The 25,827-nt window shown below is 45.7% G+C and overlaps 1 protein-coding gene across 4 annotated transcripts in view; it reads left to right on the top strand.

Annotated features, from left to right (window-relative positions):
• Positions 1–10,331: 10,331 nt before the first annotated feature.
• LOC126523421 (coiled-coil domain-containing protein 28B) overlaps positions 10,332–25,827 on the top strand; it is a 38,227-nt gene continuing 22,731 nt past the window's right edge. Inside the window, exons 1-3 of one of the 4 annotated variants that reach the window (XM_055066794.2) lie at positions 10,332–11,014; positions 15,740–15,901; positions 17,406–17,505. In XM_055066794.2, the coding sequence (XP_054922769.1) occupies positions 10,651–11,014; positions 15,740–15,901; positions 17,406–17,505 (626 nt within the window). In that variant the 5' untranslated portion in view covers positions 10,332–10,650. The remainder of the gene's footprint in view (positions 11,015–15,739; positions 15,902–17,405; positions 17,506–25,827) is intronic. The other 3 variants (XM_055066795.2, XM_050172041.3, XM_055066793.2) reach the window with 3 other exon arrangements.

The raw sequence follows: 25,827 nt of genomic DNA, 5'->3' as shown, positions 1-25,827 counted from the left end.
GTTCCTGAGAGAATGAACGTACGGGTGCTAATCGGTTCTGCTGAACAAGTTCATATAGCTGCAATTCAATATCCGTTTTGGGACAGCCTGTAAATGTGCAAACTTGATTCAGGGAAGGAAAACATTTTTTTTAGAGTCTCAGCATGTCTGCAAGACTGTAACCCATTAAAACTGGGTGCCCAATGTGGTAACACACTTATCTTCGACGAACACAGCAGATCTACAAATATGTCTACGTGTATGTGAGGCAGGCACGTACCCAAGGGGGGGCCCGGGGGGGGGGGGACGCCCCCCCTCGTAATTAGGACGCATACTCCTCCCCGCCCACGCCACCACTTCTCACACACATTCCTAAAGCCCCCCCAAATCAATGTTGAAACTTGACAGCTATTCCGCGGTCAACATTTTGCTTCCTTTTTCACTCCTTTTGGATGGCGGTAGTTATCGGCATCGTTTGGGATGTGAATGCTAGTTTCCTCATCGATTCGGTGCCCACGCGAATAACTCGAGATGCATTCAGTTGTCACCATCTTTTCGACGGTCACGCGCTTCGCTGTTGCTTCGTTAGTGCAACCTTTTTCGTTTAGACTGATCCAGGGACCAAGAAAGCGATTCGGTTCGTGGTCAGCTGGTCTGTATGCACGTGGAACGAGTTGCGGCCAGAGAAAACGCCAATTGGGTTTAACTTTTCCTTTTGCTTCATTATTTCCTCGAGTAACGGCTCGCCGCGTCGCTGACAGATTCTCGGAACCATATACCCGCGATATGGGTTAGATAAGGCGAAAAAAAATGGCCAGGCTTAGCTTGGTTAAGCCAAGAATGCGTTGCATATTGGGCGCGAGTTGGGGCCCCTGCAGCTTTTCCTCCGGCTGTCGTGACGTCACGTCACGTGGTTGCGCTAAAGGTCAATGGTGGCTGCCCGGTCGCGCCCAAGGGCTGAACTGAGTGATTGCAATATGCAACGCATAATAAAATAATTCGAAACAGCGTCCATCATCAAACCCTGCAATAACCGTTAAATCCATAAGCAACATGAATGTCATCCGTTACCTCGTCTGGTTTTTGCTTAATTTTAGAGCACTTATTGTGCAAAATTGCCAACTGGTAACAAGAGTCGCAAGGCGTTGAGAAATTAAGCGATCTACTAAGGAATCCATTATCGGCAACCGAGGCAACAGCCAAACAGGAAGAAAAAGCGAAAGTTAACAAATGTAACCGTTGTTTATGAAAATATTTGTGGATCAACATCTTTTTATTTAAAGAAGAAGTAGAAAAACGCCGCCGGAAGTGGAGAACAATTCCGTGTGTTTTGAATGACGCTTGAAATTTCTAGAACACTGGTCCAGACGGGTTTCGGCGCTCAAGGCCTTAAGGGCTTTGCTCAAGTTCTTAAGGACATGTGAATTGTGCGAACGCCTTTGACTATTGTTGCGCGTAACATCGCGTTACTGTGGACATTTTTCTTGTTTTTTTTTTTTTCTTCTCTCTTCCTTCTCCTTTTATTCCCTTTACCCCTTTTCCCAGCACAGGGTAGCCAGCCGGTATTTACACTGGCTAACCTCCCTGTCTTTCCTTCCGTTTTGTCTCTCTCCCTCTCTACAGTTATCAGTCGAGCCGCCTGATGTAGCCACTTCTCTGCTGTGCTTATGTGTCTTTCTAAGCTTCCGCGGTGGGCGCAGTACGTCTAGAATCGCAGCGTCCTGCGCCCTACGAAGTTGTACTGGACTGGCAGCCACGCATCGTTACGTAACTTCCCAAATAACAATACGAGTCGTTTGCGGTACTTAACTTAGTATATCATAAACGAGGGATCCAAAAGAACTGTGACGGTTCCGCAAATATATATTTCTCTATAGTTCTTCCAGAGCCAATTCAAAAAACGCTACTATAGTCGGATACAAATTAGTCTGCAGTGAAGCCCCGCCCACGCCCTCATAACCGCCGCCCACTGTTCCTCCGGGAGGCTGCAAATAATTCGTACTTCAAACTTTTCTGTTACCCAAATAAGGCGGCAACCACAAAAATAAAATTATTAGCGCGTATAATTTTATACCTCTTCCTCGCCTATTATAGTGGAATGGCCAAAACCTAGTTCTTTATTGAACTGAAATAACATGCTTGCTTTGCTGCAACTATTTATTGTCAAGTTTCACTTTAGTTGGAAGTGAAGTTTCTTGAGTAAAACGGGTTCAGCAGTGAAATGCTCGGACTACATACACTTTGTACATGTCTGTTGCACACCTCATTGCTTCCGCCGATGAAAAGACTCTCCAAGAACAGCAGACGCTCCGTAGGTATTTGCCACACAACGATAATCGTCATCTGTCTTGCCCGCATTTCCTTTCTTTAACGCGGCGAGCCCGGTACTTTCCAGTAACAAATGGCATGCGCGTTATCAGCACGACAGTATTCCCGACAGGAAAGTAGTGGGCGCGGCCTTTTCAAGAAAGGAAACGCATCAAGGCAGATGACGATTATCGTTGTGTGGCAGAGATACACTCCAAAGGGTGCAAACTTTTTTTTAGAGTGTGTCCTTGGCAGTGTTCTTCCTGCGCTTCGTTCCTGCGCAAGTCCCTTTGACGCAGTTCCTTGTTTGCCAAGTAAAGGAGAGGCGTATCGCACAGGGCATACTTGTAAAATACACCTTGGGCGCTATCACCCTCAGCACGTTCAACCTCAGCTTTGTGGTGTTTAAAACAACCTCAAGTGCGTCTTACGGTTCCAGGGATAAGAAAGAAGACCGACCTGCCTACCTTGGCCTTGAAGCAAGCAGCTCTGGATTGTTTGCACACTTTCTACTTTGATCGAGTCCACATATATACGGATGGCTCTTCCACTCAGACCAGCTCCACCAGCGCAGTGGTTATACCATCACGATCACTAAGCATGCAATACAAGATTTCTCACTTGACAACATCGACCGGTTCGGAGCTTGTTGCCCTCCGAGGTGCCGTTGATTAATAACCAACCGGCTAATTGGTGGGCTATATTCTGCGATTTGAAGGCGGCCTTACACTGTCTTCTCGCATCACTTCGTCGCGGGTCATGTGAACAACTCGTGTCGGAGATACGAGAAATGCATCATCACAAGATCGCGAAAGGACACGACGTCGTGTTTCAGTGGCTGCCTGGCCATTGCGGTATCTCCGGCAACGACCTTGCTGACGAAGCTGCTATAGAAAAGCACACGAAGGAGCAACCCTTGTTTCAATACCTTTATCGCGGACCGACGCAGCCCAACACTTAGGCAAGCTAGCGCACTCTTTGACATTGGAGATGTGGCACACACCTGAATTCACTCAACATCGCTTGCATTCCCTCGATCCCTCTATGCAACTGCGGCTGCTACCAGGTCTTCCGCGAAATGAGGAAACAGTGCTGTGCCGCTTGCGTTTGGGTGTCGCATTCACCAATGCTTATGTATTTCTGATTGGAATGGCTGATAGCGCCGAGTGCAATGCCTGCGGTGTCGAGGAAACCATAGAACACCTACTGTGCTACTGCCCATCTTTTGAAAATGAAAAGCAAGACCTCTGCACAGCTCTCAATCAGCTAGATGGAAAGCCGTTCACCTTGAACAAGATCTTGGGACCATGGCCTTGCATATCGCAGCTACAAAAGGCCACAAAAGCGCGGCTGCTATATTTGAAAGCGACAGGATTGAGTCAGCGTCGGTGATCCGGACTGAGTGACCGACTGATATCTCCAGTGGACTTTCTCTTCTTTTAATCTCTCCGTCCCCCTTTCCCTTTCCCCAGTGTAGGGTAGCCAACCGGGCTCAGTCCTGGTTAACCTCCCTACCTTTCATTTATCATTTTCTCTCTCTCTCTCTCTCTCTTGGGCGCTATAACGTCAAACTATTCCAAACTTTGCTATTCTGCAATCAGCCCACCGTGACTGGTCAAAAACTTTTTTGGACCACCCCCACTCCACCTGTCTGTCGCACGACGTCACGAAAACCGCGATAGCTCCCCATCTGATATGACGTGTACACACTCATTATGCATAATTTGACCGAACAAAACAAAAATAGTTATTTCTGATTCGACGCCTTTTCGCCATTAGCACTCGGCTATTGGTCAAAAGTTTTCGGGCTGCACCCACTTCACCTGTCTCTCACGCGACGTCACAAAACAGCAAGAACTTACCGCGTCAAAGTGACGTGTACGCGTGAAAGATGCATTAATACGCCGAACAAAACTGCATTTTCTTCTGAATAGGCTGCCCCGTTCCGAAAGGAATAAAAGATGGCTGCCGCCTATCGCTCTGGCACTGGCTATAGCTCACTCGTGCCGGAAAGCATGGGTTTATTTGCGTGTAATAAAACTTTTTGTGTGGCCGTGTAACGTTTTCGAGAACTTTCGGCAGGTTTACGACCTCGTTCTGCCAACTCTTTTTTGCTGAAGATCCGTTTTAGCGTCATTCTTAAAGGGAAGCTGAAGAGTCTGTCGAATTCAACAAGATGCTCATATACGGATGCGGGAACCTTATAAACTATGCAGGTAAAATTTTGGGCGGAATTTTTCACTTAGGAACGACGTAATCGCCGGTTAAAATTGCGCTGTCGCTCCACCCCCCGTCGAGCGCCGCGCGCTGCTGCTGACGATGCGAGCGGAGACCGGAAACCGCGCCGTAGTGACGTCAGCACTGGTGTTCCGCTCCTTCGCAGTCTCCGCGACCGTACCTGACCACGCTTGTTTCTGCGTGCGTGCCGTCATAATCTGCCTCGCTCGAGCCTGTATTCCTTTGTTTGTGTTTATGTAGAGTGGTAGTTGACGTGCGCAGCATCAATTGAAGAGGTGGGCCGATCTTGCCGGCGTTCTGTGCAGCCTACGGTTGCACGAACATCAGCGGTCGCAACGACGTTCCATTACTCCCCGCAAGACAAGAAGCTTGCAGCTAAGTGGGAGGCTGCTGTGAATCGAAAGAATTTCAAGCGCTCAAGAACAACAGTGCTGTGCTCTAACCAATTCCGTGACGACGATTACTACCAGAGTTTATCAATAAGGCGTGAATGAGTGAGAGTACGACTTTCTGCTAGCAGGCTTTCTAAACGCAGCGCGAGAAGGTCGGGGCAACGAACGCACAAAGGCGGGACGGGTGCGCGCGGATGGATGGTAACTGGTCTTGGAAGACCTTATGAATACACGAACTCGTCCAAACCTGGATATTGGTTTATTGCTAGCTCCTTCGTGTTAGCACGCTGAACGGAAAGTACATGTTCATCTCCCACCCTTGACGCAGGTTTGGTCGCAAACCGCCGTTAATTTTCTATTCGCACGTGTGTTGTGGAACAGCCAACATGCAGCTACCATAATGCAGTGCAAGTGTAAAGTTTTCATGTGTTTGAAAGCCGGCGCACGCCAGGACGCTGCGCTCCCCCTCGCGCACAGAGAAAGCGGCTGTCTCACGTAGCCGACGGAATACGGCCTCGCAGACGCGTGACGCGCAGCCAGGCGCGCACGATTCACCGCGTGTGGTTGGGCCAAGGCTCCGGTTACGATTAGCGTGCGGATGGCGCGCTGATGAAGGCCACTACACGTGCTACAAGAGCCGGAAAACATTTCCCGCATGTAAACCGTCTGTGTAGATTGCCGACAGCTTTGGGGCTGCGCACAAATGCTGACGATCGCAACCCTCCTTACGTTCCACGAGGAGGCATGCAGGAACATAACAGTGCAGTTGTTTGCCCGGAAACGAACTCACGGGATCACTGAATACAGCTTTGCAAAAAAACATACTCACCAAAGAACATTTCTAACAAGAGGAGATGCTAACACTTCGCTTTCGTTCGCGTCGAAAGTACTGCTTGCTACCAGCATCTCTTGCTTCTTGGAGAGGCCGGCTACGTATACATGTAGGGAGCAACGCCGAACTCCTCAGAGAAACGCAAGCTCTCGAAATTTCCAATTACCGTCTCACCAAACCACAGCGCCAAACCACCTTGCACCGTGCTTCATGTGTGGCGGCAGCGGCCGGTCCAGACGAACACCAATGTTGACGTCACGAGGCGCGCGACCAATCGCAGGCGGAAACGAGGCGCGCGAGCTGCCCGAGTCTGCTGCTGCACTTTTTGTCGAAATAAAACATATTTGCGCTTTCTTTCGCTCACTTTCGATGCGATATTCGGATTCGGAGGGTTGAAAACCATAACGTACAGCTCTTCACTCATTTTTTTCTGGAGAACAGTTCAGCTTCCCTTTAAGCTTCCGTTGCATGCCGCCGCGATTAATTGTCGACGAGCCACCGCAAGCGAAGTAAGAGAAAGCGGACCAATCGCAGACGCCGGCACCACTCTCTTCATCCGGTTATCGATATTCAGTGCAGTGGCTCGGCCTTATCGAATCCCTCTCCGCTTGAGCTTGCTCCTCACCTCTTGTGAGCCAATTAGATAAGACAAGCCGCACAGCGCAGGCAATATATGTTATTCGTTTTCCAAGCAAACAAAATTGACCTCCTATGAACGAGGGGAACATTTGATTGGTTTATTCAGACAACCCTGCGGGTGACCCCCCGATGCTTGCGTCGGCGGTTGCGCAAATTTGACGTCAGGAGATTGGAATAAAGATATTTTGGAATAGTTTTACGTTATACGGCCCCTTATCATTTCTCTTTTGTAGGTTTACGCATTTTTATGTCGAGTGGTGGACGTTATTCACATTTGTTGGGTGTTGGGCTGGGTCACATGTGTTGGGCAACCCAAGGTATTCACCTTGGGTTGCCCCCCCCTCCCCCCCGAAAAAAAATCCTGCGTACGTGCCTGATGTGAGGCATGCCGTTCCTTTGAATGCCTCATTATTGTCCTTATGATAGTGCGCCGGATAATTGAAAGCAGCCGCTTATATTGCAGAAGCTGCTTATTGAGCGGACGCACAGTCGGCAACGGCATTACATTTAGGTGTGAAATATGTTTTTCTCAGGACATGGATTTCTCATAAATCAGACTCGAGAATAATTTCTATCGTTTACACCCCTAGAAAAAGGCCGAACGACGCAGCTAGCTTCTTTTTATGTTGTTCTTTTTAAATTAAACAAAGTATAGCGTTTTACGTCTGGGGATATGCTTATGAGGCACCCTACGGAATTACACGAGCGTTTTTTTCATTTCGTTCCCATCGAATTCTGCGACCTGATTTGGACCCATGAGCTCGAGCAACGCAACACCATGTCCACTTTTTTAAGAGCTACTTTCCCCGCTATCACGTCCGCTTGTTGAAAAAATCCCGAAGATACTGCAATGCCAGGCCGACCCGCGGCGGTGGTGACGCAGGCGTTAAGCACTCCCCATTCGTGGGCCGATCCCGAAGACAGCACAATACCGGGCCGACCTGAAGCGTAGGTGCAGTTCGTCAAGGGGCCCACATACACAGCATCGCAGGTCATCCTTCTTCACAGAGTGGAAGGGCACTGAGTTTTGTCGTTGATTGTCGTTAAGCATCGACTGGACAAAAAATATCACGCGGCTTACGGGCCAAAGAATAGCATAGCTACCTAAAACTGTTTTCGGCGCCCGAGTGCCGACCGCAATAAAATAACGCGTGCCTCCGCGTTCTGTTACGCCAGGAAAACGGAAACATGAATGGAATGTTGCACTGTAGTTGCTTTTATTTTTCTATAATGCCCCAACCACTGGCACGCGTCGGAAAGCTTCGGCATGCGCCGAAGCGTGCCGAATACTTCCCGTAAATCTGAGTGCAGGGCGCCGGATGGGGCTTATTTGTTTAGATGGATGGGTTTTATATCTGTTTGAAGCGGCAAGCAGGGCGTTTGCATATGTCTTTTCCCTCTGCGTTTCGAAAATTAAGACCTACTGATGAAGAACTATATGCGCAAAAATACACAAGAGAGATATATACTGCTTGAAGAACAAGAAAAATATTTGTTCCCCAAAGGGAACCGTATAATAACATCGCAGAATGAAAGCCGACACTGGGGCCGCAATGCACGCGCATTCACCGAGCGGTATTAAAAATCACAAAAATTAAATAAAGAAAGGCATCTTTTCCTAAAGCATAAATATATGTCATATCCAACTATAAACACCATTTGAGCGGTCTGATCGCAAACAGTAGCGCGCGAAGCCGTACGAACGACCCCGCCGAGCAGACTCGCCAGCAGTTACCAACGGCGCAACCGTGATGCGGCTCTACCCACTTCGATCGCAGCGCCTCACTGCAAAGCATGCGCCGCCCCTGCCGCTCGCTCCACTCAACCGTATTCGAGTGCTAATTCTATGGCCCGCGGCGGGATGGATGGATGGAAGGTAGGAGCGTCCCCTTTGAAACGGGGTGATGGCAGTTGCCACAATGCTCAGTTTTTTTTCTTTTGCCTTTTATTTTTATTTACCTGTGTTGTGCGTTATTAAAATCGTCAGTTTTCTTTAAATACGTCTTCATATCCTTTTAACCTTATGCCACCTCTCTGCTTTTGAGCCACCAATCCTTCAATCGCCTTTTGCTAATTTCCACCGCGTATTTATTTACATGACTGCTATTATCTCTGAATCCTAGGGCTTCAGGGACCATCGGGCAGTAGTGCTCCTGTGTATGCTCCCGCAGCTCCCTGCGAGGGCATATACAGGGACACTATCGGGCAGCGGCGGCGCGCGCCACCTAGCCTTGAATGGTACTATATGCATGCATACCTATGTATTTACTCCTTTACTTTTGCGTTAATATTATCCACCAATCAGATAGCCTCCGTTTAGTTATTTCTACCTGTTCAAAGTCTATTTTACTTTCACTGTCTTTAAAACCCAAAGCTTTGAATAGTTCCCCGTTACAGTCAACTGCAGGGTGAAGTTGTTAACAAGCATCAGGAGTTCAGCCGTTTCCTCCTCCTCTCCACACTCCTCGCACAACAAGTCTATTGGTATCTGGCTCGGTAAGTTTTAGTCCGCAGTACACCCGAGGTACACCTGTCTTGGCCTCAAACAACAATGAGCTTCCCTTAGAGTTATCGTAAATATTTTCTTTGGCTATTTCTTGCTTAAACGTCCTGTATGTCTCCAATGCTGATTTGGTTTACATCTCTGTTTTCCACATACCCCTCTCTGTCTCCATAACCTTTTTCTTGGCGGATCATTCCTTACCTGTCCCCCCACTGCTGTCCAAGTATTTGCTTGACAATTTTCTAGTTCGCTTCCTCCACCTTGTGTCAACATACCTCGTGTATAGTACCTGAAAACCTTCATAGCCCACCGCATTTCCCCCATTTTTCTCAATCGCTCCTCAAATGCTACCTTGCTACTCACCTCTCTGCCCTCGGAATCATCCCAGATCCCCCTGCACCCCAAGATAGTGTCTTGCCATGTGCTCCCAGAGCGATAGTTTCCAACTGTGCCCGGATCAGGCCCGGAACCATTACCCCCTTCCACATCCCTCGCACTGCCTCGTACCTATTGTAGTTCCACAGTGCCCTACTCTTCTACTCTTCATATAATCACTGCATTTCTATTACCTTTAGTCGTTACATATTTTTCGTACTCTGTCAGATACTCAGTGCCATTATTTATCCATACCCCAAGATACTTGTACTTCATTAAAACTTCTTTCTGGGCGAGTTGGTGCATATATACTTGACATAAAAATTGTAACAGCGCAAACACATGCAACCATAAAGTAACAAGGGCGAGACACAGCGCTTGTGTCTCGTCCTTGTTACTTTGTTGTTGCATGTGTTTGCACTGTTACAATTTTTATGTCAAATACTTGTACTTATGGACTATCTCCAGCGTGGCATCCCGTATCTTATGCCTGCCGCAAATGTTCTCATTAAAAATCATGACTGCTGACTTTTCTTTGCTAAACTTCAAGCCTAATCTGTCTCCTTCTGTACCAGATACGTTCATCAATCCCTGCAGATGTTCTGTATTGTCAGCCATTAATACAATATCCGCATACATCAGTCCTGGTAACCATAGAGTTACCTCTATGCTGGTAACGACTGTTCAATAAATTTCCCTTGTTTGAAAAATGATAGGTTGAAGCCCAGTCCGCTTTGCTGTATTTTTATTTTGGCCTCTTAACCTTGTAGGTACAGCCAACGTTGGTACAGCTAAAGTATTCTAGTACACAGCATAAACCCCCTGCCTAAGCCCCCGCCGAATCATTGCGGAGTCGCGTACCATATTGCGCGTACTGCCGGGGCCCCCTGGGGGTGTGGAAGTTTCTGGTTTAAAACCCAGGAGACTTTTTATTCTGGCGCAAATAAATCTAGGCAAATATTATTAAAACTTACTTTATGTAATTGCTTTTATTGTCAATGTCGGTTTTAATCACGTTACAAGTAATCCTAACCACGTTTTTAGCGAAAGGTTATCTGTAGCTGCCCTAGTGGCATCAATAGGAGACCGTCCACACCAACTGCTCGTGGTTTTCACATGGGTTTGACACGTCAAAGGATGATATTTTGACGTTGGCCAGTCTGAAGCTGTGTATCCACAGAACACGGTATCTCTCGCTTGCATTTCAGCTGACGTGTCCGTGCTGTCAGTCCCGTCGAGCAGCTTTTTTATTTGTTTAGTTTTTTTCTACCCCGTAACGGTAAGCGCTCGGCCTCCCTCTCCACCTGCGACGCGCGCGTTTCCCACCACGCGTGTGTAACGACAATCCTGTCTGTTGGGTGGGGGGGAGAGAGAGCCCGTCATTAATGTTGCGCCTGAAAGAAAGCACCAGTAAGGCGGGCTACCTCCGACTGGCCATGGACGGCAACGCGGCAGCCGAGAGCGCAGCGGCGGCGAGCGGCGACGAAGCCGTTGCCTCCGTTGGTCACGAGTCGGAAGACTCGGAGGTGGCCGCGGTGCCGACCTCGGCGCATGCGAACAGTGTCCTGCTGGCGCCTCCGAGCTCGAGCGGCGACCCGTTTCCCCGGGGCGAGAGCGCGTTCGAGCTGTCGCGGCATCTCTCCAAGTCGCCGCTCGCTCGGGTCCAGTCCGAGGCGGCGGAGGACAAGTCCCCGAGGCCCAAGATGGAGTTCAAGCCCACGCCACGGCGCGCGCCCAGGAACGGCAAAGGTGCATTCGACGGCCTCGTTGAGCGCCTGAGGGAACCCGCTTGTCAGTTTCGCCGCTCTCCTTTTCAGGGAGCCTAAAACACATGGCACTGTTTCTTTAACCTGACCTTATAGAGTATTTAGTTAATGCAAAGTAAAACGAAATAATCTTACAGGAGTGACCGTTCTGCCAGTAGTATCGTTGGAAATTTCTCTAGCAATTCATCCTCTTTGGCTGGCTTCGTTCAGAGGGCTGGTATTGTACCACCCAGCTTGTGCCTAGTGCTCCTGGGCCAAACCGACCTGCTTCGAGACCCTAGTTTGACGTGGCCCCATCAACATGGCAGCACAGCGATGGCTTCGTTTTGCCCAGCTAGTTCTGCTTTCTGAAACCAGAGTGAGCATTGCGTGAATGGGCTTTCCTTTTGTGCAGCTGTGTGCAAGCTGTAGGATATGTCAGTCAGAATGGACAATAAACATCGAGGTTTTATAAAGACATGAGGTGCTTCCAAACACTGACAAAGCTAAAATGAAGCGAATAACACTACCTAGTGTAAGCAAGATGTGGACGAAGCCCTAGAGTGACGGAGCAGCTAAAGTCCAATGTGGTGCAGCGTTGGCTATCGTAATTTCATAATTATGGCAACCGCTGTGACCCTTTAAGGGTATCGCAGCAGTAAAAGTTCACTGCCACAGAAATTTCGCCACTGCTAAGTATAAATCATTTTTGCAAGCACTAAAATTTTAATACAGCTATGTTGTAGTTTGTCAAGTTTTCTGTTGTTCAAGAGCTGCATACGAAGTTACTGCTCTAGGCCCATAAAAAAGTTCAGATATTTCCATTTCTACGAGGGACCCGTGCCAAAAAGGAGATGCTCCTTTGTCGTGTGTCACCCCCCTGTGAATGTCTTCTGTATTTGTCCCCTAGCCAAAGTACTTTGTAGTGCCCACGCGTCAGAGGTACAAGCCTTCTGTGTGCCCTGTGAAGGGTGTGCTCTTAGCTAACAGATACCTTCTGGTTGCAGAAAGCGGAACCTAGAGCATGTACTTTTCCACAAGGTTGTCACTTTCGTTTAGAATACAGCCTGTGAAAGCTTTACATATCTGTTCACCATGTCTTGCACTGAAAATATCAATGAGTAGAAAATGAAGACAAGGACAGCACAAACGCTCTTGCCAAATGTGCGTGCGCCACAGGTGCATGTTAATATTTTGGCAACATCTTGACCCATTGTTCAATGAAGTGCATAATGGTGCCCACCTCAACAGCAGCCCTGCCTGTTTTTTTTTGGCAACTTGTTTTTGGTAGCTGCATTGCCATGAGCCATTCCCGACAGTTGCCTGTGCACTGTGCCACTGTATCGTGCTACTTTGTGCTGATTGAAAGCATGTCATTTAATTTCCTGTTCAGTTGCTCTCAAACTATCCCTGTCCTACAACATATGCTTGCGCATTGCACCTTTGTCAGTGCACTGTGATCACTGTTGCGTATTGAAAGACTTTTAGCAAGAGCTGCAGGACTTGATTTTTGAAGGGTTACTAAAGATGTATATTAAGAGGTATTCACTTGTGCAGTTGTAGGTTGGCCAATGTGAGTGGAGACTTTGCACGTGCAAATGTCAACTTTTTGCGTACTGTGCATACTTGGACCGATTTTGGAATACGGTCTCTCTTTGGGATCAACCACAAAGACGTCTAGTTGACAAAATTGAAAGGATTCAAAACAGTAGAATTGTACTGTGATAAAAACTGAGTTACTTTGAAAACAGGTGTCATCCCATGGTGGAGCACCGAGATTAAAGCTTTTCCATTTAATATGGGGTAAAAAAACTGTCATTGTCAGTGATAAATATTTTAAGCTTACAAATTATTTGCATGAACTTATACTATGTTGGGGATTACCAACCCCAACGATTAAAATTGGGGATTACCAACCCAGAACAAGCATGTTTGCAAATTCTTTTTTTGAAAGGACTTTTGCCAAGTGGAACTGATTGTTGAATGTGCAGTGCGAACCGATCTACGCTTTGTGAAGAACCCCCTGTAGTAACAACCTCAGGCAACGGGGGCAACATTTTAAGAATGGAGAAAAGACTCTGCCTGCTTCAGTCTAGTTAACTACATTGCATTTCAAAGGAACCAAAGACTCTGCCCCAACCTGGAAGTTTTCTTGTGAACCACAGTGGGAGGGGGGAAGGCAAATATGCTTTGAAACATGTGACATCAAACTGACATTCTCATGCTGAGAAAGTAGTTTCCTTTCATTGACCTGCCAAGTACAAGGTCAAGGGTTCAATGCCGGCCATGGTAGCTGTACTTTCGATTGGGGCAAAAATGCTTGCAATTGGGTGCACACCCTAGGTGATCAGACTGCATGCCTCATCATGGTTGTGGCACATAAAACACCCAAATTAAATTTTTTTATTTTGTTATTAACTTCTTTCCACCAAATGACTTGAGTTGTGAAGTGGAAAAATGCGCTGGAGTGATCACCATTCTTTATTGTTTCCTTAAAGGGCCCCTCACCAGTCCCCATAGCAAATTTTGGTTATACGCTGGAAGTTGTTACGTGTCCTCTAGGGAGTGTTCTGCTGCAAAATTTTTTCAAATCTGCACATTAATAGCCGAGATAGAACTATTTCAGTGCTGCGAACCCATGATTTCAGGAGGCAAGCTCCACCGCATAACGAGACTCTCTCTCTCCACTCGCCCCGTCTAGCCTCCGCTAGCAAAATTCCTTTCCTGCATTCTCCCATGCCAGATCTCGAGGATTGCGTGACACCTACGTCACAGGCCCCGCCTTCACTTTTTTTTTCTCCTCGCCTTTTTTTCTTTGTTGCACGCGAGCTGTTATCGTTTCAAGCAGTGCACGATTTTGCGCGCTGTGCACAAAGACACATGACTAGCAGTATAATTCAGTGCAACACCAATACTGAGGCAGAACAAGCGAATCGCAGAGCATTATCACGCGCTGGAACACGGTAGAAAATGGCATAGTTTCGGTACTTGCACACGTGACCGCACGATTGTGGGAACAAGCAGACGAAGCGGAAGTACATCTCTCTTGTTTAGGTGCGAAGTAAAACAAAAAACATGCAGACATTCCGTTTGTGTGTTTTATTATTTCTGTAACCTTCAATTTGTCAATTCAAGCAACAGATCGCACAGATAACAGATGTTGTCTTGAATAATTCCCGAGGTCACGTGTCACTATGAGCGATGTCACACTGCGGACACCAGTACGTAGGCACAGGTACACGAGTACGTCATCCTCTGGCTTGGAGCACGGCGGCCGCGAGGAGAAGGGCAAACGGCATTCGGTTTGAAATTTCAGATCTTTCCATGGCGCCTAGCGATCTAATACTTTGCAGACACGATTGTTACTGCGCAATGTATGCTCTGCACTTGTCAGCTCAAAATGGTCAGACCTGGTGAGGGGCCCTTTAAAGAGAAATGCTAAGTCAGTTTAGATTGATAAGGTATTTTTCGAAAACTCATCTTTTAAATTTCATCTAAAGAGGTTGAACAGGAAAATGAAGGCCCAACTACTGTTTCTTGGATTTTGTACTGAAACCCCAGCATCGGTATGTCATTGCAACATTAGTGTGTTTCCTCCTGTTCTGGCTGTTGAGGCACAGCATCAGTTCTTCGCTAAGTTCAGACTTTTGACTCGCCGCGGTCGTGTAGTGGCTACGGGGTCGTGCTGCTAAGCCCGAGAGTGCACGACCAAGTCCCAGCCATGGCAGTCGCATTTCAATGGGGGCAAAACGCCTGTGTACCGTGCATTTGGGGCACGTTGAAGAACCTCAGGTGGTCAAAATTAATCCGGAGTCTCTAACTACGGTATTCCTCATAATCGTATCGTTCGTGATTTCGCCACCGTAAAACACTCGGATTGTAAGTTCAGGTTCCTTCAGAATACAGTGCATTCCATGCTTACCGATAAGCAATTAACATGTCCGAGCAGATGTCGTGGTGAGCTGGTGTGGGAACTTCAAGTTGGCAGTCCTCTTAAACGTTGGCAGCTTTTGGAAGACTAATGTGTTCCTTGGCAGCGAGTTAAGTGCTTTTCCGTTTCTAACACTTTTGTGGGCCGATCTCGGAGGTGGTCCAGTCTAAAGGTGTTGGCCGATGACGAAGGTAGTGCAGTTTAAAGTGCAATGCGCTTCCAGCTCCCCTCACACGACATAGTGCTGTGCGCAGCGCCTTCAGCAGGTGCAGGAGCTCTACATCACACTCTTGCTGTGGAAATGTCAATACAATGGGGCAGCGGCATGGAATGAGACTGGCACTCGCTAGCTACTCACCTTGGCACTGCCATGCTGCACCTGAGCCAACTGCCGACAGAAAAGAGCAGAAGAACAAATGTACAGAGGGTGCCAGGTGTCAGTTATGCTTGCTATGGGAAAATTTGGAAGGAAATTCAACCTCTAGTGGAAGTCGATCAAGTGTTGCTCACAATAAATGATACAGTCCGTACACTCCATTCTCACCCCCAGGAAGACATTGATCAACTTTGAAATGACACATTGTATCGCCTTCCAACATTTTCGCTTGCCCGGCCTCCTGTGGTAAGAGTAGCTTTCTCTCAGCATAATTTGCTATAGTAGAGCTTAGCATCCCATTGTGTCCATTGAGTGTCTTGCCACCCAGCTTGAGCTGCACCCTTTGCTGCCCTATTTTGCTTTGGAGCATGTTCCCTCATTTCCTGTGTTGCCACTGCCGTGCACTTCCCTGCCCGTGTCAGTAGGGGGTGGCGGCGGCCCAGCCGAGAGCGATGGCAGCCGTGCAGGCAATGCAGCCTGCGAGCAGCACTCGTTTCTCACAGACGTCACGGACGTGAGACAGATGGAGCAGGGCCTGCTGCAGCTGCTGCACGACTTCCACTCGGGAAAGCTGCAGGCCTTTGGTGAGACGCTGCTTTTTCAACCGCTGTGCAGTTTTATTTACTTCATTTATACAGGTACTTGACGTGGGTCTCGACATAGGAGCTTGTGTGAGGGGGGAGTTACAATTTTACATAGAGCAGTCATTACTGCTTACAGTAAAAAGACAAAAGCTTCTGGGTTGCATGTGCCAGTTATACGTCCAGCATAACAAGTACATAACGAATATGGCATAGCGAATATGTTACGTTGGGCATCACATCTAGTTTTTCATCACACCTGTTAAAGTGTGGGTATCTTGCCAAAGAAGACATTCTCTTGGAAAAAGTTTGAAGGCGATTCAGCCTCTAGTTGAAGAACAATGCCTTCCTGAGCAATTAGGCAATGTAATTGGGGTGATTGGCAGGTGCTCCAAGCATGCACAATAGAAATGACATTTAATCATGTCTGTGCACTGTGCACAGAGTGGTCCAAATACGCACTATAACTAGGTGATATGCTGGTGTTTATAAGTGGAAGCTTTGTGTAATTGTGATCGAACACAGTCAAGCAAAAAATAAAGGGAGGGGGTAATGTATGAGCACTGCAAGTGGTTACAACAATAAGGTGGGGGCTTCAACTTTCTGCTTCGAAAGTGGAGCACACATTTGGCACCGACAAAATTTTTGCCTGCTTTATTTTTTGTTCAATAATTGTCAACACTAATAATGCCATGAGGCCTCTGTTCTTACAGTGCACAATAAATACTTGGCCAGTTCATAACATGCCTTCAGGTGTGTGGCTTTTGTCATATCATGGAAATTGCACGTGGCACACATCACAAACCACCAACGTGTGGGTTTGCAGTGGTCACAGGCCGCACTGTCAAATGTGCAAATAAGTTTATAGTGGAGGAGGAAGGAATGGGCAGGGGTATGTGCTGCAAGCCCAGCTCTGACACATTTTTGGTTAACATTGTTTTATTTTCTCCTGATATAGATCTACTTCCTGAACAGGTGAGACATCGTTCTGTTATTGATTTTCTTTCTTTCACGGACACCCTTACAGCAGCTGCACCCCGCTGAATGATGCACGCATTGGTGTGTTTTGTGATGACCACCAAATCGCCGTTTTCGGGATGCCGTGAGGGTGTTGTACTTAACACACTCCATCCTGCAAAGCTGTGTGAAGAGCATTTCAAGCTCTTCACATTAAAGATGTACCTGTATGGGGAATTGAGGCCCCACAAAGTTGACAGCTATTGTGCGTCCGAACGTCTTTAATATAGTAGCATTGCCGACCAGTGCAGTCACAAAGTCAGTACCATGGTTCAAGAACTGTATCCACACTAGATGATTCTTACCATCTGCCTTTGCTCTTGAGCCATCCAGTTTTTGTCTGCAGTGTTTCTACCTTACTGGTTCCATGTGATGAGTAGTAACACTGACTTTTCTTTACTGCAATGTTGGCTGCTTTGTTATAGAAAACTTGTGAGCATGAATTTGTCTTTAGCAAGTGTTGGCTGAGAGCACATTTGCCTGGCTGCAGGTAAGGACTGCACTTTTGAGAAAATGGAGCACGTGCGAGAGCAGCAGGAGCGGCTCGCCCGTCTTCACTTTGAGCTCAACGCTCAGCAAGAACACTGTGGGTGAGTGCAGCATTGATCACTCCTTAGAATTCACCAAAATTATAATTCTAAACTGTTGTTTTCAATGGAAGTAAGTAGAACAAGAAAGCTTTGTGCATTCTTTAGAAATGGAATTTCTAAGAAGGTGGCTTAAGGTGGTAGCAACACACACAAAAAATGTTTCTTTAAATCGGAAGCTAACATTTAAATAGTTTATTTTCCTGAATACACGTCTTATTTAATATAATCAACTATTTTTAGTGCAGAAAATGGTTCTGTTTTTTTTTTTTGGCAGGTAATTTTTGTCATAACATGACATGCTAGTTGACATGACACATGACATGTCATGCCATGTCATGCCATTAACATGACATGCCAGTAACATGACATGCTAGTTGCACCAGCAGTGACAAGCAACTAATGAATTGCTGAACAACCCTTTGAAGTTACTGTATGTGTTAATTTGTTGAGCACAGTCCTGAAGGCTAACAAAGCAAACAGTGAATTGGCGAAAAAGGACAGAGCCCCACCTAAAAGCATGGGAATGATATGGCACACATGCATTTGCCTAAACTTTGTGCTTCTGGCTTTGTATGGCTTTGTCACTTTGCAAGAAGATTACTAAGCTGGGTGAAGATACTACTGGTTTATACCTCAAGGGTAGCACTTTAAGTGGCCATGGAATGGGAGAAACACACTATGGGGGATTGCACGAGAGATCAACACAGGTAAAAAAATTCATATTTTAGATTTCATTGAATATTTTATATTTTATGCGAATATCACTCGGTAGCACTAAAGTGAACGTGGCTTCTTTTCCAAATGAATATTTTAGGAGGAAGAAAATAACCAGATTCTTCAGTGTGGAGGTGCCTATTTTATGCCCAAGGAATTTTCACAAATTCACAACGATGTGAAATACAATATGTTACAGCTACAAAGAATACATTCTTGTGTGTAAAATGTAGACGTAAAGAAGGGTCAGCTAGCACTGTTTGAGGCTTCCATGCAAAACGGAAGTGTTTTAGAAAAATTCCTTAATTTGCTACAATCTTCAAAAGTTGCTATATTTACGATTTTTTATCAACTAAACCAAACCATGTAGCCTTTTGAAATTCGATGGACTGTGAAACCTTTACTCAACAATTGTGCTGAATATTCTTTCTGCATCACAAATTACCATTTCTAGAATTCGCCTCAAATTTGAAGTTTTGACAAAAATGAACGCTATTTAATAATCAAAATAAAAAAACCCCATCGTAAGTTCTCAAAATCTCTTAAACAACTGTTCATAGGCATGTGGAAAAGAATATTAAAAAACATGTTGCATTATTTTGTTTGTAATCATAATACAGCTGGTAGAAATGAGCTTTGCCAGAATGCAGCAAGGTGCTAAGAAAAAGGGACATCGGGGTAAAAAGAGCATGCATAAGGCTCTGACTTGCCTAAACTTGACCGTGATTGCGACGCAAAGGCAGTTTTGTTAAACTAGAATTATTATTTCAACCACGCCGTTCTAAAGTGTCTGAATTTCCGACATAAATTCGTGGAGTGATGCCTTTCCTCGGCCATCATTGGCGCCCATATTTAGTTCATGCTTTCAGATGCGGCTGCTGTAAAAATCATCTCTTTTGATCGTGTTGGTAGAGTGTAGCAGAATAGGGAGTGAATCCACGAAAGGCGGTGGCAGAAGGATCAAGTGAAGTAAGATACATGATATACAAATCACAACGTTGGCGCGAGAAGCACGGAATATTGTCAGCACTAGACGCACCTGAGAGAACACGGTTGAACCCAACAGACGTCCAGACCGCTGTGGAATATTATACCAAAGACAAGCATGGATGTTCTCGGCAGAGTCCCAACAAAAGGGATGTAGTATCCGTTTCGATTGATGGGAACAAACAGTATGCTGCCAAGAGGTTCATGACCTGCTTGGTACGGGAGACATATCGTCTCTTTAAGGAAGCCAATCCAGATACAGCTATTCGGCTCTCAAAGTTTTATTCTCTCCGGCCAAAATGGTTTCTTCTTGCTCCACAACAAGAAGTGTGCCTTTGCATGTATTGTGCCAATGCCACACAGTGTGTTTCCGCACTACAAGAGCTCACTGAAGGTACCTACACAATTACCCACCTCAAAGAACTGTGTCTTTGCACCTCGCCCACGACTGATTGTTTCCTGGGCGATTGTGATTATTGCGCAAATGAGGATGCTTTAACTACTACAACTTTGGGAATCCCTGAAGAGACAGAGGTAAACTATGCGGTATGGGAAAATGGCGACCTCGTAAAAAAGACAGCACAGGCTACTACCTTTCTGCAGTAGCTTGGAGTATGGCTTGTCAAATAGATCACCCATGATTACATAAGGGGCATTCAAGCATCAGCAATACACGACGCCAAACGGAATCAACAGCATGGATCCCGTGTCTTTCACTTTGACTTTGCAGAGAATTGGACAGCTGTTGTACCCAACGAGGTACAATCGTACCATTGGCACAAAAGACAGGTCTCGCTATTTACGTGTGTCGTCACGAGTAGAGAATCCACTCAATGTTTTGCTGTCATCAGTGATGACGTATGTCATGATGCTGCACACGCTTGCTTTGCACTGGAAAAAATCTACGAGTGCATGAAGGAAGAACTTCAGCTGGGCCGACATGTTACATGCGTGTCTTGACGGCGCCAGTAGCGATCTCAAAAACAAGTATCAGCTTTACGAGCTGTCACAGAAGGAACACGCGTCAACGAAGTGGCTTTTTTCGGCCTCAGGACATGGCAAAAACGCTTGTGATGGTGTTGGTGGCTTAGTAAAGCACCAAGCCTCGCTCTACAATCTCGGAGCAGACAGCACTACAGTCATTAGGTCAGCCTCTGAAATGGTGGCGCAGATGACCACAACGCTGAAAAACATAAAACTGCTCTATGCAGATGCGGACGAAGTAGAGAACTTTTGCCGCCTCAAAAAGAACCAGTGGAAATCTTTGCCACGTGTTCCAGGCATACGGTCTTGGCACATTTGGTTAAGCGAGCCTGACGCCACCAATTTCGATCTCGTTGTATTAGTGTCTCGCACTGCTGCAGGTAATTGGAAAAGGATCGAGCCTTTCTGAGCGTATACATCGGCTATGCTCGAAGTTCCTTGTGCCCTCTACCTGCCTCCATGCTAGAGCACTTCAATGCGGCATATGCGGATCATCAACAAGTGTACACTGACGGGTCAGTAAGTCAACAGGCAAGCAAGTGTGCCACTGCGTATTGGATTCGCTTCATTAGAACTGCGTGATCTGGCCCTCTGGATCAGTTGGTCCTATAGAAAAATCTGGAAAGAGCTGCCAGTACTGCAGCGTTTCGTAAATTGAGGACGTGTTCTCAGCACGCTATCATCGTTTAGCATTCGTCAGTGGTGCTTCAACAACTATCCCATGCTTTGTATACCAGCAAGTTTGGCCGAGAGTTCATCTGGTCCTGCCAATACTTCAATGAAGAAATAAATGCTCTACTTGAGGCTTTGCACAGAAGGCAATTTCCTTGTGAGTGCGCGGAACTGGTAATGTTTCCCAAAAGGCCCAAGTATCTGAAAGAGGAAGTCTCGTGCTTCTTTCCAGCTTTTCTAAGAAACTGTGAACTTTCCGACAAGTGGTGATCCTTAGGGACTGTGAACATTTCATTATATAGCAATCTAACAGTTCCTTTTTTTCTTTTTCTTCAGAGGCGGTAAAGAAAGCAATCGCTGGCACTATCTGCCAGCTAACCCTGCCTTAACCAACACCATCGCTAGGTACTTCCACCACCGCCTTTTAGGTTGCATAATGACGTTCATGTAATGACCAGTACAACATTTCCAGAGGCATTTGCCTGCTGTACATTCTGTTACCAGTGTACATTCATTCAGAGTTAACCGTTAATTCTGTAGCACACAAATAAATACAAACCTACATTAACAGAAGGCACAAATTATCTACGCTGCAAGGTGCAGGCACTTGCTGTTAAGGGGAGATTTGGGTCCCAAAACCAATTTTGTTAATGTTAGTGTGAACGGGATGATATTTAACAGTATTGTTCAGTTTTTTCTGCTGATTGCAAATATCTAATTAGATTTTTTTATATCTTCATTAGAACAAATGATGCTAACTTTTTAATACAGAAATTCAATAAATTTCTTACGGGACTTTTCAAAAACTTAACTTTGTGAAAAGGAAAAACAAAGTATATGGCCAGAATGCCAGAGAGTAGCTCTATCCGGTGATGCTATTTTTATTGTTCTCAGTGCAATTATAATGCAAAAAAAAAAAACAGATGTAAACAGATAAAATAAGCCACGTAATGGTTATGTTGACGCTTCTTTATTCCCATTCAAGCAAATATGTAGTGTACTAAACGCACTTTTATGCAGAAGTATTAATTATGAGGTCAAAACTGCCTTTATGTCGCAATCATGGTCAAGTTTAGGCAAGTCAGAGCCTTATGCATGCTCTTTTTACCCCGATGTCCCTTTTTCTTAGCACCTTGCTGCATTCTGGCAAAGCTCTCATTTCTACCAGCTGTATTATGATTACAAACAAAATAATGCAACATGTCTTTTAATATTCTTTTCCACGTGCCTGTGAACAGTTGTTTACGAGATTTTGAGAACTTACGATGGTTTTTTTTTATTTTGATTATTAAATAGCGTTCATTTTTGTCAAAACTTCAAATTTGAGGTGAATTCTAGAAATGGTAATTTGTGATACAGAAAGAATATTCAGCACAATTGTTGAGTAAAGGTTACACAGTCCATCGAATTTCAAAAGGCTACATTGGTTTTGTTGATAAAAAATCGTAAATATAGCAACTTTTGAAGATTGTAGCAAATTAAGGAATTTTTCTAAAACACTTCCGTTTTGCATGGAAGCCTCAAACAGTGCTAGCTGACCCTTCTTTACGTCTACATTTTACACACAAGAATGTATTCTTTGTAGCTGTAACATATTGTATTTCACATTGTTGTGAATTTGTAAAAATGCCTTGGGCATAAAATAGGCACCTCCACACTGAAGAATCTGGTTATTTTTTTCCTCCTAAAATATTCATTTGGAAAAGAAGCCACGTTCACTTTAGTGCTACCGAGTGATATGCGCATAAAATATAAAATATTCAATGAAATCTAAAATATGAATTTTTTTACCTGTGTTGATCTCTCGTGGAATCACCCCTACATGATGACAAAGTGCTGACTTTCACCTGGCATATTTTATTACATAAACATTTAAATAACTGCACTATTCACTATAACAGGAAGCAACAAAGTGAAAAAGGAAGAAAAATACAAAAGAATATTGGGGTAACATAGTGGGCACTGAAATAGCCGTAGAGCAAAAACAATTGTGTTGATCAAAGATTTAAAACTTGTATTTCACTGTCCAGAAGGCTGATAGGTGGCTCACTCGCACATTTATGTAGATAGGTTTTTTTTCTCATACAGAAAGTTTCCACAATATATCTTGTTCAGTGGCAAAACAGCACGTAGTGCACTTTGTCAAATTGATCATACCCAACAAAATATTTGGCTATAAATGCAACAATTATTATGCAGGTGAGCATAACCTGATTGCCTTTATGTATTTTGGAAAAATATGAATGTTTTTAAGAAATATAAAAGCTAATTACCTAGCAAGCAAAATAAACATAGTGCAGTCCACTTATGATGATACCACATATAACAACGTATCAGTTACAAAAATAAGTCGACTTAGAGAGTATCAACTTATGCATTAGGGCTATGAGAAAGAAAACCATATATAACAATATTTTATTCATCACATATTGGATATAATTGCCAAATGTTGCCTTCTTGACAGTGTTTCTCATGCAGGATAATCGTGACATTTGCCTTGCTAGATTCCCCTTAAAAAAACAATGCCGAGGCAGGGCGAAAAGTTTGCATGCACGAGTTCAGTGTGACCTGCCCGCACGCCACTTGTGAAAGCCACGGAGAGCAGCACGAGTTGGTGCAGTGTGCCACAAGATGGCGCCAGCCGCTTCGCGTAGGATTTGTGCTTTCTTTAGGGTTGCGTCTACAAGGCAGAGTCCATTGAGAGAAGTGGAGGAAAGAGAACCAAGCGAAACTGGCGCTGCCCAAGGCACTCCTCAAGTTTAAGATGGGAAAGGGATGCAGACGTCGAGATTGCTATCTACAGGGAAAAGTGGCATTTAATACCATGGGCAAGTCACATGCAGGGAATGTGGTGGTCGTGGGCTTCCTCAATATAAACGAGGGCAGGAGGCAAGCCAAATGGGTAGAGCTTCACAGAGTTCTCGATGAAAAAGGCATATCCCTATATGGTGTAGCAGAGACATGCTTACGTGACCTGGAGTGACCTCCGATTTACCTAAACTGGAGTTGGGCAGGCTGCAACCAAGAAGGTTCGGCCAGATAGGGTGGCGGGGCTTCCTGTGGTGCAATGATGGTCAGTGGAGTGGAATAGCATGTGATTACATGAACTACATCTGGATGAGTGGGCACATCCACAAGGTGCCGTTGATAGTTTGTGTAGTGTATATGTGAGTGTCTGTGAATCGGCAAGATGTGAACCTGCAGGCAGTCCAGTGCATAAAAGAGGATATTGTGCGTTTGGGTCCAACAAAGGAAATTCTACTCCTTGGGGACTTCAACAGCCAGATCAAAGAGCTGGACAGATACACGAACTTCAACGGAGAACTGGTGCAAACAGCCACGGACAACCATATGCTGTGTATTGCCAACATGCGATGAGAATGCACTGGTGTTCTCACTAGGTGTGCCCAAGGTAGGCGTACATGCTGTGCACTGCTGTCTGAAGGTCTGAATGCCAGGCTGCAGTGCTTCAGTGTGAATGAGGAGGGTAAATGCAGCATTGGCAGTTACCACAACCACTTAAGACTGGATTCCACCTCATCGTCTTGATGCAGACCAGTGCGAGCGAAATGAGTACGCTTCCAGAAAGTCCTCCTAGTATTGGTGTTCGAAGCAGGGGCGGAAGAATTTGAAGCTAGTCACCGACGGGAAACAGCAGTCCCATACACAAGATATGTTTCAGAACTAAAGTGCATCATGCAGAGACATGAACAAGTGCAACTGCAGGGTGATCGTTCCAGAAGAAACTGGTGCAATGGCGAGATTCGTGCAGCATTGCAGGCTCGGCAAGCCGCCAATCGCAATCACCGTCATGCACTTAAGGCAGGTGACACTGACGCTGTTAAGGTGGCTTGGGATGAGAAAATTCATCGAAAGCAACACACGCAGGCCATTATGCGATGTAAAATATTTGAGGCTGACCACAAAATGCTCTTTGACATGAATAAGGATAAGAGAAAGGCGGGAGTGAAATTCTGGGAATTTGTGGCATCCCTCGACAGCTGACCGATGGAGGAGAGGATGACAAATCTTCAGCTGGCACTGACTGTTCACCTATGTCAACTGTACAGAGTGCCACAGCCAGGATATACATGGGCACTGGTACATCGGCGTGCACAGTTGCAGACACAGAGTGGCAGGTATGACGAATGGCTGTCGAGAGGGCGTTTGGTTGCATCAACACACATACTGCCTGTGGTCTGGATAGCATACCGGCCAGAGTCTTCAAGCATCTGGGGCCATATTCAAGAGAATAGCCCCTTTCCCCCTCCCCGCCCACGTCACCACTCCTCACACACATTCCTTAAGCGCTGCCAAATCAATGTTGAGACTTGACAGCTTTTCGATGGTCAGCGATTTGCTGCCTAATTCACTCCTTTTGGATGGTGGTAGTTGTCGGCATCTCCTGGGCTCTAAAGGCCAGTTTCCTCACCGATTTGGTGTCCACGCGATTAACTCGAGATGCGTTTAGTTGTCGCCATCTATTCAACGGTCACGTGCATCGCTGTTGCTTTGTTAGTTCAACCTTATTTGTTTAGACTAATCCAGGGACTAGGAAAGGGATTCGGTTTGTGATCAGCTGGTCTGTATGCTCGAGAAACTAGTTGCGGCCGGAGAAAACGCCAGTTTCGTTCAAATTTTCCTTTTGCTTCATTATTTCTCGAGTGATGGTTCGCCACGACGCTGGCAGATCCTCGGAACCATATATACCCGTGTTATGAGTTAGACAAGGCGAAAAATAAAATAATGCGAGACACTGTCCATAATCAAACCCTGCAATAACCCTTAAACCCATAAGCAATATGACTGTCACCCATTACCTCATCTGGTTTTTCCCTTATTGCACATAACTTTTCGTACAAAATTGGCAACTGGAAACAAGAGTCGCAGAGTTGAGAAATTACGCAATCTAATAAGGGAGAGAGCCAAGGCAACAGCCAAACAAGGAAAAGTGAAAATTAACAA

This window comes from Dermacentor andersoni, chromosome 6 (assembly GCF_023375885.2).
Source record: "Dermacentor andersoni chromosome 6, qqDerAnde1_hic_scaffold, whole genome shotgun sequence".
Taxonomy (NCBI): domain Eukaryota; kingdom Metazoa; phylum Arthropoda; class Arachnida; order Ixodida; family Ixodidae; genus Dermacentor; species Dermacentor andersoni.
Note: the sequence above shows the minus strand (reverse complement) of the source record. Positions and strands in the feature narration are given on the sequence as shown.